Source organism: Mastigoproctus giganteus, chromosome 4 (assembly GCF_048544385.1).
Source record: "Mastigoproctus giganteus isolate SK-2022 chromosome 4, ASM4854438v1, whole genome shotgun sequence".
NCBI classification, from domain to species: domain Eukaryota; kingdom Metazoa; phylum Arthropoda; class Arachnida; order Uropygi; family Thelyphonidae; genus Mastigoproctus; species Mastigoproctus giganteus.
Window position 1 is genome coordinate 131,887,685 of NC_143578.1, and position 13,908 is coordinate 131,901,592.

The window sequence follows — 13,908 nt, forward strand, 5'->3', positions numbered from 1 at the left end:
TGATTCTCATCAAGTATTCATTCTAATCTGTTAGTAATGACCCTTGTGAACAACTTGTAGATATGGGATAACAAGCTAATTGGTCTATAATTTCCAATTTCTGATTTATCTCCTTTCTTATGCAGCAAAACTATGATTGCATTATTCCACTGCTTAGGCATCACACCTTTTCTAATGCACTTTGTGAAGAGCCTTGCCAGTTTTTGTGTTATGTCTCTTCCTCCCAATTTTAACAACTCTACAGTAACTTCATCTTCCCCCGGGGCTTTCCGATTCTTCATTTTCTTCAATGCATGTTCTACCTCATCAGGAAGAATATCGGGTATGTCGTATGTGTTGCTACTTTGCAATCCATCTTCCCCACTGCTGGTATCATTCCCTCGCTCCTTGTATAATTCTCTATAGTAGTCTTCTGCTATTTGAATTATGCCTTCTCTGCTGTTTATAAGTACACCATCGCTATTCTTCAGTTTCAGTATCATTTGTCTTTCTGTATTACTGCTCATGGCTGCTGATTTAAATCCTTTGTTTTCCCTTAATGCTTGTTCTACTTTTCTTATGTTAAATCTTCTTATGTCCTCTCTGAGTCTCTTTCTAATGGCTTTGCATAACTCAGTATACTCAATTTTCTCCCTGTCAGTGTTTTTCTTGCTCTTCATTTGTCGTCTTTGGTTCATCATGACAAGTGTTTCTTGACTAATTTTTTCTTCTTTGGATTTCTGTTTCCCTATAGGTTTCTTGGGCTTTATCACTTTCAGAAAGTTGTAATATTCCTCGTCAATATCTTGGTCCTGAGCAGTCTGCAGAAGCTCAAACTTGTTCTTAAGTTCCAGTACATACTGCTTTTTCTCCTCCTCTGTTATTTCAAAGACCTTTGTATTATTTACTCTAGTCAGTTTTTTCCTTTCCTTTCCTACATCTATATCAAGTGTACATCTTACCATTCTGTGATCACTTCCAACATTTACCTTATTCAGGATGGTAACATCATTCACAATATATCTTCTGTTAGTGAGGATGAAGTCGATTTCATTAGTTGTTAATCCATTTGGACTCTTCCATGTCCACTTTCTGTTCACCCTTTTCTTGAAAAAAGTGTTCATTACTGACAGTCCTTGAGATTCTGCAAATTCCACAAGTCTTTCACCTCTTTTATTTCTTTCACCAATTCCAAAATTTCCTATAGTTCCTCTTTCTGCGCTGTTTTGCCTTTTTCCAACCTTAGCATTGAAGTCTCCCACAATAATAGTGTAGTGGGTTTTCTGCTCATCTAGAAGACTCTCAATTTCGGTGTACATTTCTTCAACCTCTTCATCATCATGGATCAATATTGCTGCATAAATCATTATAATCTTTAGCTTGTACCTTTTAGGGGCATCATGGGTCTTCCCTTACTGCTTGCCACCACCAGCTTTGAAGGATTTCATGTCCGACCATATTGTAACTTCCAAATTACTTTCTTCCTCCAATGTTTTCAGTTCAATCCCACCATGTGAATAAGTTATTTTTGGTTGCTATTTCTGAAGTGCAAGACCTTGCATTTTGCTGCAGTAAAACACAGCTGCCACCTCTCTGACCATTCCCGAAGACTATCCAAGTTGTTCTGAAGTTGCTGATCATTAACCACTCTACTCATTTTGCCACAATCTGCAAATTTTGATATTATGCCCTTTGTCAATGTCATGTAAGAAAACAAAAATAATGGTCCCATTAGAGATCTTTAGGGAATTCCACTTTTTACATTAGTCTAAGCTGAAGAATAACCACTGCCCATTAATCTGCTTCCTGCCCTGCAGCCATCCTGTGATCCAGCTAAGAATTTTTCCTGTGATTCCAACTTGTTGCAGGTTATACAGTAACCCCTCAAAGTGGGACTGAGTCAAATGCTTTGCTCAAATACAAGCAAAAAATGTTGAAATTATTTCCTAAATCCAGCTTGTAAGTGACCATATCAAAATAGCTAACAAAGGGTTGGTTAAATGTGATTTTCCCCTTTACAAAACCATGCTGTGATGGAACACACAGCTGTAACTAAATCATCATGTATTTCACTCTTGATTACTGCATTCCTGATTTTCCCTACCACTGAAGTCAGACCAGTAATTGCTCACTTCACTCTTACAACCATCTTTATGTATAAGTGATACAATTGCTCTTCTTCAATCCAAGGGAATCTCTCATGGGTCGAATAATGACCCTATAATTAGCCATACACTCTTTTCTTGCCTTCTTCAAAATTACTGGTTTCTCGCTGCAATATGACATGACCCTCCTTTAGGCTTGAAAGGTTTTCTATTAAATCTTCTGAAATTTCAATATTGCTAATTTCATGCTTTCCCACTTCACTTGTACAATTTATCCTCTTCCTGAAGGGTCTTTCTTCTATAAATATCAATGCAAAGTACCAGGTTCAATCCATCTGCAACATCAACTGGGTTTTCTTTTCTGCACCCATTACACAAGAGTCTAATATAATTCGTTCTTCTCTCCTTATTCTCATACGTGAAAAACTGCTTGTCTCTGCACTTTTCTCTCTTAGCTTTTCCTTATGTTGTATTTTCTTAATGGTATATGTGCATTCAAGGCTTCTGTAACTATAGCTTTAAAGATCTACCATAGTTATAATTTATCTGGACTCTGCGAGCCATTTCCCCAGTTAGCATTAGTAGAGGCATTTGATGCAAGAAAGCAAGCTTATGCAGCATCAGCCAAAAAAAAAAAAAATAAATAAATAAATAAAAAATAACCACTTCCACTTCACCCCTCTGTTCGTTCGAAATACCTATCCAGCTGAGCCTTAAACTTATTCAGGCTATCAACCTCCACGACAAGGGATGGAAGTCTGTTCCACCAAGCAACCACCCGCTGGGTAAAGGCAAATTTCCTCACGTCTATCCTACATCTGTCTTTCCTCAATTTGAATTTATGCCCTCTCAGGTGATTATTCTGAGCAAGAGGCAGTATCCCATCAGCATTGAGCATGCTCAACCCATTCAAGGCTTTATACACCTCTATCAGATCACCTCGCTGGTGCCTAGTTTCCAGACACTGTAATTTGCAAAACTTAAGCCTTTCTTCGTAAGAGCACCCCTTTGTTCCATTCACCAATCTTGTTGCCCTTCTCTGTACTCGTTCCAGCATCTCTACATCCTTCTTGAAATGAGGCCTCCAGACCTGTATACAGTACTCTAGGTGTGGCCTGACCATTGCCTTATACAAGGGAATAATCACCTCCTTATCCCTACTAGAAAAATTCCTATATATCATCGACAATACACCATGAGCTATTCTTGCTCCCCGTCTGCACTGCTCAGAAAACTTCATATCTGCCTGCACAACCACCCCCAGGTCCCTTTCATTCTCTACCACTGTCAGTGTAGTACCACAGAGTTGATACGTTGCTCTGGGGTTGCTGTTTCCCATGTGTAGTACTTTACATTTGTCAATGTTAAACTTCATTTGCCACCTCTCAGCCCATCTCCTCAACCTTTCCAGATCCTGTTGCAGCAGCATAGTTTCAGTAGTGCCCTTGACAACCCTGCCTACATTTGTATCATCTGCAAACTTCGACATTAAGCTTGATATACCATCATCAATATCATTTATAAATACAGAAAACAATAATGGACCCAATACTGAACCCTGAAGGACTCCACTAATAACATTAGTCCACGATGAGCAGTGTCCATTAATTACTACTCTCTGTCTTCTGCCACTCAACCACCCCTTTATCCATAGCAGCAATTTGCCTCCAATGCCACACTGCTCCAATTTGTGCAGCAGTCTTCCATGTGCAACAGTATCAAAAGCCTTTCTAAGATCCAAGTATACAATATCAAAGTTATTCCCTGCATCCAGTTCTTTTGTGACTGCATCATAGTATCCAATCAAATTGGTCAGGCAAGCCTTCCCCTTAACAAAACCATGCTGTGTCTGAGCTATAACTGAAGTCTTGTCTAGATGATCTTGCAATGCTTCTTTAACCAGTGCCTCCATTAATTTTCCGGGAACAGAAGTTAAACTAACAGGTCTATAATTACTTGTGTCGTCCTTTGATCCTCCTTTGTGAATTGGGGTCACATTTGCACATCTCCAGTCCATGGGTACTTCCCCTGAGTCCAAGGAAGCTCTCATAATTATGGCTAAGGGTTTGCTTACTTCCTTTGCTGCCTCCTTTAATATAACTGGATAGATCCCATCCACCCCAGGTGCCTTTCTTGTATTTATTTTCAACAATTTCTCCTCCACTTTACTCTCAGTTATTACAAGATTCTCTAGCTTACTGCCAGAGTTGAATACACCTCTAGCATTCCCCTCGCTGAATAACTCCTCATGTGTGAATGTCGATGCAAAATGTTCATTTAGTTTGTTAGCTACCTGAGCAGGATCATCAACAGTTGACCCATCGATATCAAGTGGACCAATCTGATTAATCCCCTACCTTCTAGAGTTTACATAAGTAAAGAACTCTTTGCTGTTTTTCTTTGCATCCCTTGCCAAAGATTTCTCGTAATCTACCTTCGCCTGCCTAACCTCCTTTGTAACTTGGTTACAGATCAACTTGTATCTATCATAGGCTTCTGTGTCACATGTTAATTTGTATGTATCCCATGCATTTTTCTTCTCTGCCATATGTCTCATTAGTTCATCCGACATCCACTTAGGCCTAAACCTTGAACAATATTTCTTAGTTGGTATGTAAAGCCTAGTAGCTTCCAAGATAAGTTCTTTGAATGTTTCCCATTTTGAATTTGCTGTTGGTAACCTCATCAGTTGGTCCCACTGTATAGAATTTAAATACTGTCTCAGACCATCGTAGTCGCCTTTACGAAAGCAATAACCCTTCCCTTTAACCCTGATGGTAGTTACCTCCTTGAATAAATCCCACTTCAGCGCACTGTGATCACTGCCATCTAGTGGTTCATTTACTTGCAGATTCTTAATGCATGAAGAATCACTATTGATAATCAAATCAAGAGTATTACTCCCTCTAGTTGCCTCCCGAACATGCTGATGTAGAAAACAATCATCCAATAAATCCACAAAAGCCTTGCTAGTGTGTGAGTGACCAGCCCCCAAATTCCAGTCAATATCTGGGAAATTAAAATCCCCCATTATAAGACTCTCTAATTTACTGGCCCACTCTATTTCCCTGTACAATTTCTTATTATAGTCATCAGAGTCATTAGGCCTATAGCACACTCCTACTCTCAATGTTGATCTCCCAATGCTTGTCACACCAAACTGACTCATTACTGCTCTGTCCAGCAATGTCAACTGGCTTCACTTCCTTGGATTTTATGTATTTCTTAACTAATAGCATAATCCCTCCTCCCTTCTTATCCTGTCTATCCCTTCTGTAGACATTGTACTCCCAAAATTCCAGTTCTGCATTCCTTATATCTGTGTGACACCACGTCTCTGAAATCCCCACAATATCTGCCTCTGACGTTTTGAGCAATACCTCAAATTCATCAAATTTATTTACCAAACTCCTAGCATTGGTGTTCACGCAAGTATACATGCACCTGTTCTTTTTCTTAGCTACCCTAACACAACCCATGTGTTTACTTGTACCGCAATGACTCCCAGCAGTCTCTGAAATACCTTGCATCTTATTTTCCAGGCTGCGGCTCATTCCAATAGAAGCAGTGCAAGAATCACTTTCACCTCTGCCAGTGGCTACTGTTAATCTATTAGTCCTTGTATCCCCCCCAATCTAGCAGTTTTCCGACCCACCTAACACTGCCTCGATAGCATCAACAAATATTCTTGCATCCTTTCTATTTAAGTGTATCCCATCCCTGTAGAAGCAGTCTCTCCTGTTAACAAGTACAGACTAGCCTGAAAAAAAATTCTACCCCTTGAGCGTTGCACAATCTTTCCAGGTCCGAATTGATCAACAGGGCTCTCATCATATACTCCCTCCTATCGTGTCTGGGCAATTCTGCCCAGACACGATATGAGGGAGTATATGATGGCACGATATTTGATTGGAGCAAAAAGGGCACAGCTTGGAGCTGCCTCTTTCTTCCACCAAACAACTGTGGAGGTAGATACATTTAGAACTATTACTGACCACCTACACGTCAGATCTGCACCTTTCTTGCATCAATCGATGCAGGTATTTTTTTTTTTTTAGATATATTACATACATTAACTCAAAACTGATCAAAAATATACCTGTATCCTTCTGGCTGCAGGGTCCTCAGTTGTGTGTGTGTGTGTGTGTGTGTGCGCGCGCATGCATTTGTGTATGTACATACGCATGCATGCACACACACCGGTAACAGATCATCTACTCTATATGCACCTGGTACAAGCAATGATACTGCCTGTGATGGAAAGTGGTTAATTCCTTGGATGATGGGGCTGTACCTAATAAATGCGGTACTCAGTGTTTTAATAATAATCCTTATTACAATTTGAAGTCAGTAAAAGTAATTACCCAAAAAAGAAATTTTTTGTGATAGTTGTGCTTTACACTGGTATGTTTTATTCTATTTGGAACCACATCAGGAAATAATTCAGTGATGATTCTATTTAGTACAAAAGTGCAGTGCACTGAACTTTATCATATAAATAAATTTGTTTTATCTTTAAAAACTTTATTTGGAGAATGATTTTTGATATACTCGATAATTTCTGAGTGGTATAACTGCATATCAGTATAATTAATCTATTTGCCACACCACAACATAATCATTATCTCCCAAATGTATTCAAATAGTTATGATGTATATCTAATTAGTATCATAAGCAATAATAATCTTACAAAAACAAATGCTAAGTGAAAGAACTGAAAGTGTGTGTGTGCGTGCATGCACTCACATGTAAATGGAATGAGAGTGAGTTAAAAATCCAAAATCTGTCTCATCTAAACTTACCTGACATTTGTTATCCTCAGAAGGTGCTTCATGAATATATAATACATCTAGAAAAAAGTAATGTGACTGCTGCAGTTTCTTTAAAACCTGTACAGAAGAAAGAGTTAGTAAAACTACATAAAAAATCATAAGAAATAAAAACTGGAAAGGAAGATTATAGTGAGTTATGAAATGTTGGAGCATAAATACATTACACAAAATGTGATGAATTCATAACACTGAAATTCCTTGTTGAAACACCTGAATGTTATCTGGTAAAATCCAATATACCTAATGGATGCCTGCCCTAGGATGACACTATTTTAGTATTACATACAACCAGTGTAATAATCAGAAGATGTAAATATCAAAAATATTTCCACATAATGTGTATTAAGATAAATGCACTACAAAACTTGTGTAGATTATCTGCAATTATGAAAAATAATTGACAAAAAATCTTTCTGTTTACAATCATTATATTATTAAGATATAGCATAAAATATTTTTTATGATAATTGATGAAGTAATTTTAATAGGTGATCACACACACACACACCTAGATGCACCAGAATACCTGATGCATTATGCTAATTAAGTTAATAATAAAAAGTATGCTAAATGGAAATGGTTGGGGAGTAACCAGCATTTCTATGGCCACTTTGCCTTCTTCCTCTTCTGGACTAGAGTATTAAAAGAAGGAAAGGATGAAAATATAACAAACATCTAAAAATATATGGAATAATATTTTACAAACTTATTGAGTGAAAAGCGAGGTAAGTGAGCACTGCTGATAAATACTTTATACAAAGTATAAAAGCTTACTTGGATTGGACTGATAGTAAGTGTATAAACAAAATACTACTAAATGTCTGAAGAGTAAAACAAAAATGATCCCTACAGCTCTCTTAGTAAAAAGACCATTATCTGATTTCTGTTCACTGAAGGGATATGAGGTCCCAATTGGTGATGTGGTCATGTGATCTATCCATCCTAGGACTGGTAGAAAGGGTTAATAACACTGGCGAGGTGAGGAGCAAAACCTGGTGCTGATTGACCATGACCGTTAGGAGTTGCTATAGTGCCCAATCTTCTGAGGGGAAGGGAATGTGGTTGACTGTAGGGCCAATGTGCTGTGTAGCAATCCTTCAGTGCAATAGTTGCAGCCCCACCCAGGATCCTCCTGTTATGGGAGTATTCCATTTAAGTGGCTTCCAGAAGTCATCTTTTTTGTGATGGTATTCTGTCTCCTACGTCTCCTGTGGTGGTTGGAAGAAGGTTAGAGGCCTGGAAAATAGTGTGTGGAAGGGGGGGGGTATTGGCCTTTATTTTTATTGAAGTTCACAGAGGGACTAGCTAAGTATCTATCAAGCCTCCACACACTCCCTCAATTTTTTGTGTAGTAGATGATTTATACTTAAGAGTTCAGAAAAGCTTTTGATACTGTTGCACGCAGAAGACTGCTGTACAACTGAGCAGAGTAGTATTTAGGGCAAATTACTCCTATGGATAAAGGAATGGTTGAGTGGAAGAAGTCACAGAGTTGCTATCAATGGGTGCTACTCTCCTTGGACTAATGGCAACTGAAGCTTAACATTGACAAAAGCAAGGTACTGCATAAGGGTAGCAGATTAACATACCAATTGTGGGGTACTACACTTAGGGCAATGGAAAATAAAATAGACCTGGGGGTATTTGTGAAGTCAGATATGAAATTCTCCAAGCAGTGCAGACATACTGCCAGGACAGTTTATGGAGTTTTGTCTACGATATACAGGAACTTTGCTAGCACGAAGAAGGAAGTAATTATCCCATTGCACAAGGCAATGGTTGGGGCACGTGTAGAGTACTGTATACAGGTATGGTGACAGGATGGCCAACCATCCCGATATGGCCGGGATTGTCACGATTTAGAACTTCAAGTCCCGCTTCCCGATAATATCAGCATTTGTCCTGATAAGAGAGGGAAAAAACTGTTAATTTATTGATTATACATACTTTTAATTAATCTTATTGGACTCTAACGGATGTGTTAAAAATTAATTTTAATAACAAGAGAAAAATTAGAAAGTCTAAAGGCATTTTGTTCATCACTGAGTAATGAAGAAAAGAAAATGCGTGTTGATAAAAAAAATGGGTGAAATTTTTCTCAAAATTTCTGGAGACAAATAATTTGTTTCAAATTGTAAGCTCCACATTAAGCATTCCACATTTAAATGCTTCATCAGAAAGTTTAAGTTAATGAAAACTGTTTGGCAGAAAGATAGAAACCATCTTTTATTAGAAAATTTAGACGCTGAACTTATGGTGAAAGAAAACTATAACATGTCCTGTTCAGAATTTAAAAACTTTTTAAAATCTTCGGAAGTAGATGAAATTTTAAAACTAGTGATATCTAAAGAAAAATATATAAAGTAAAAGTAGACTTCCTCACTATTTTTAAAATAACTGTTATAAATAATATTATAGTTTATATAGGACAAATGCATATTAACAACAATCATATAACAAATAAATACTACGATTGACTGATTGATAAAAAAAATGTATTTTAATTGTAATTTTATTTTTTTCTTTTATTTCGTTTCAAGTTGCCACTTACCAATTTTCAAAATATGACCACCCTGTGTGGAGGCCTCATTTTAAGAAGGATGTGGAACTGTTGGAACAAGTGCCAAAAAACATAAAAAGATTAGTCAGAAGAACAAAAGGGAACAATTTTACATTGAAAGCAGCTTCAATTCTTATTGAAATAGACTGATTAATATTGTAATTCTTCGTGTGATTACCCTCCTTTTTTTAATGAAAACCCAAGCACAAGAGGTATTAGAACCTATAATATTTAGTGCTTGGGCTGAAGGTTGAGATGATGAAATAAGATACTTAAAGTTGACATTAGACTTGCATTTCTATAGATTGTAATAGTCGGTAAATACGTATGAAGGGAAGTTGTTCCAGAAAATGGAAGTTGAAAGAATAAGAGAGAAAAAAGAAAAGTTGGTTCTGTGAGTGTGAAATTGGACAATAAAAAGATGCTGACTAGTTGTGGCACATGTTCAGACTGGTTTGGAACACAGAGCTGGAATTATAGAAGCCAATTCAGAAGAACAGTGTGCATGGAAGTAGCTACAGAAAAGGCATGTAGCAGAAACAGAACATCTATGAGACAGAGAGTAGAGAGACTTTGTTAGAGATGGAAAGAAAAGTAATGCTGAGAGAATGAGAAAAACCAGTTTTTTAGATACAGAGGAAGCATCAGAGTGGACAGTGCACGTGTACCACCTTTGAAGCAAAAGGAATCATACAGGTTTGGCAGACTTCGATTTCATCAATTTCCAAAAGATGTAGATGATTTGTAAAATAGTGGTAAAATAAATTTGAAGGTAACATTCTTCAACATATCTAGGAGTAATGACCTCAGCACATGACATGAAGTAAGTTGATTGAAAAGGTTAAGTCCAGATTTTCAAATGTTTAAAGTATTGTTGGCATAACATTTAAAAGAAAACAGCAAATTGTTTTATTCAGGCCAGAGGGGAGAAAACGAAGAGATGACTTTCTGCTTGAATGAGAATAACATACCCAGCATTATCATCTTGCTTGGCCTATTTAGGATTGGTTTTACCAAATGTTGCTGATTCAGGTTTTTTTTTTTTTTTTGAGTTCATACATTTGTGTTCATTCAAAACTTTTGGATCATGAATTGGATTTTAACATGAGTCAGTGCCTGTTACTAGAGTACTTGTGTTTTTCAATTTATTACTCTGAAAAGTGCTCATATTGCTTTGCTCATCACTTCTTTAAACAGACTTATCAAAGGTTGCAATTGTTCTACTACTGGCCTAGGTACACATTTTTTACTTCACTGATATGCACCAGTTGAAAATTTTTAAATGTCTTTCCTTTTAGCATTTCTGTTTAGATAGTGAGATATGGCCATCAAATATTTATCCACTTCCACAGGAAGGCATGCTGCCTTTTCAGTGCACAAATTAATAAGATGACAAGGATAGTCTATTACCACCAAGTGCTCAGTCTCCTATTTTAATACCCTTGCTACTCTAGCTTTGTTGCCTACCATAACAGATGCATTATCAATCTGAAAGCAGGTGGGATGAAGAAATCCCATGTGCTTTCAGGTTCCGAAAAAAAGATGCCTAATGTTGCACCCTGTAGAGTCACCCTGCACTGCTGGTATGAAGGTCATGCTTTGGTGGTCAAAACTGCTTTCAATTTGAAGATTGTTTTTTTTTTACAAAATGTCACCACAATGGGATATAGCTTGGGATCACTCTGGTTACTGCTATCTGTAATAATCAAAAATGGACCATTTTTCAAAGCAATCACTACATCTTCTTTCTCTATCTGTGTAATTTCACTAAAATTGCCTACTTTTTTGTTCTTCCTCAACTGTATTTTGTTGCTCCTTTGCTATTGGGAAATATATTTCTTAATGCAATTTCATCATTACATGAAGTGAAGAAAAAAAAAAAACGATGGAAATAAACATTTGAGATGTATGACATCACTGTGAACACAACATGCAAAATCTATTTTTGCATGTTGTGTTCTTATTATGCTAATTTATTTACAAATGTCTGATTGCATTGCATTTTCTACTACTTGAAATAGAAAAATCACATCTACCCAAGGCAACAGTGTTGTTACCCTTTTCAGATTTACAATCCATGGAAAATGTTGTATACATATCATCTGAAATTTTATATCATATTTCTTTAGCATGTTACTGAAAGATATTGTTAATTAGCTTTCCACTATACAAATACTATGAGATTACTGCCTATAATAGAGAAGAATGCTATTAGCACACATTCATATTTTGCAATGTAGATTACCACAGCACACCCGATGGCTATTTCATTAACAAATTGAATAATTGAAAACATAAGAAACAATTTTATTGTAGTTTTTTGTGAAAAGAAAAAGGTGGAGAAAACCTGAGTTTCTGCAAAAAGACCAAGAAATACCTTGTCACAAACTATATTATGAGGTGAGAAAGAGAGGGTTCAAATCGAGCAAAAAAAGAGAGATTTGCTGTTATAAATCCATAGATTTGGCAGCTATACAGGTGAAAACAAGTGACAAAAGACTTCCCTACTGGGAAGTTATTTATTCAAAGTATAAGAAACAGTCAACTTGTGAAGGATTCACAATATGAGATGTGTGGAATGATGGGTTGCATGCAAATTTTGATTTACATCACCTCCACTATGTACAGACATGATGCATTGCATTAACCTGTACTGTATTTTTATAGTGAGAATTAAAAACTTCATCCAATCATAGGAAACTTTTCAAAACAATCTGAATTGCAATACCACCATAGTAATACATTCTTTTGACTTTTTTTCACCCAGACAGTGATCACCTTTAAATGCCAACATTTTATCTGTATAGGCAGCAAAAAATATATATATCTGCTTCATGTGCAGTGAAAATATCTTTAGCTGTATAATTTCTCAGTAGTGAAGGCAAAGTAAATGTCATCCAATCTGATATCATGTCATTAGAAACTTTCTCTGATTTGCCATAAACATATTTAAAAACAACTTTCTTCTTCTTGAATAATCAGGCCATCCTTGATTAGAATGGAACTCATTTCCCAGCTCTGCGATTAAGCCTTCTAAAAGAGGACCACAAATTTGAGTAGCTGTAAACAGGCTTGTTTAAACAAAATAGAAGTTATGTCTAAATCTTCATTCTTTGCTGAATGCATATGGAGAATGCATTGATTCTGGTTCAAACTTGCTACTCTCAAAAATGGAAGTTATTTTTTCGGAATTGTTATAATTGTTGACAAAGTTGAACTGGGAATCCTGTATTTCTTGCAGGTTTCTGTTTTCAAAGCAGAAGCAGCATCTACTGTTTGTAGGATCTGCATTTTTATTTATAGCAATAGAGCATTCTGTTTACAGATTTTAGTGATCATTTTCAATATGGACTTGTAAGATGATAAAACAAAATGTACCTGTACTGTACAATGAACTGATAAATACAAAGACAGTGCTTTTCATTCAAAAAATTCTATGTATACTAGGTTGCGCATCACAAGAAATAAATAAGTGACTCAACATATAGTGTCTAAAAAAAAAGGAAAAGAATTGCAAATTAGAGAAAGGGTGAGTAAGAGAGATTTTCTCTGTTTACAGTATCGTACTGAAATTAGCATGCTGTCGTAGGATCCTAAGTGCACATTTCACAACCCGCTGTATCACTAACAGCTTAGGCCAGTGACAGCAGGAGGCAATAGAAAGGCTGAGATATGTTCAAGATTTTCCATAATAGTCAACAGATAGAAAATTTCAGTGGGAAGGTGAAAGCTTTGGGTGTTTGAAAGACAAAGAGGATGTGAAATAATTTCAAATGCCATTTTACAAAACAGAAAAATTTTGCATATATTCCTTTTTACCAGAATCAAAAAATATTTTTGTGAAAACCATTTTGTGCAAGTGAATAAATATACCTCGAAAACTACAGATCCTGGAATGAACCTACGATACATTTCACATTAACTATATTTTGCATTAACCATAAGTGGGTCCCAATTTATTTCCTTTATAATCAGTACTTTAATATATTTTTTTTCATATTAGTATATGTTTTCTGCGATATGATGTCATCAACAGACTTTAGTATTAACAACTTCATTATTTGTCAACAGACCTTTAACGAAATAAATTCTCAAGAATCACTTCGAGCAAGACTATCGCATGGACTATAAACTACAGATATTGGCTAACAAGTGTTTTATGTACTTGTTGTTGACATAGCCGATTTAAAATCGAGAGTTATGTTCAATTCCACCTTGAAGAGAATGCAACCATTGCCCACAGGGTGAGTAACACTGACAACGCAATTAATCTGGTGTCTTAAGCAATTCCTGTCCAATTTGTAATCTGGTATTGATATCATGATATTAAGAGTAGGAGACAGGCAGAATTACTTAACAAGTACAGGTCAATGTTGAAAAAAAGCTGTGAGTTAGGGTTGAATTTGAAAGTGTCTGCAATTCTAACCAAAC

At 36.4% G+C, this 13,908-nt stretch overlaps 1 protein-coding gene across 1 annotated transcript in view; it reads right to left on the reverse strand.

The window, feature by feature from the left end:
* LOC150087067 (BRISC and BRCA1-A complex member 1-like) overlaps positions 1 to 13,908 on the reverse strand; it is a 117,661-nt gene that overhangs the window by 15,827 nt on the left and 87,926 nt on the right. The window contains exon 7 of the mRNA XM_090372363.1: positions 6,888 to 6,974. Within this exon, the coding sequence (XP_090228489.1) occupies positions 6,888 to 6,974 (87 nt within the window). The remainder of the gene's footprint in view (positions 1 to 6,887; positions 6,975 to 13,908) is intronic.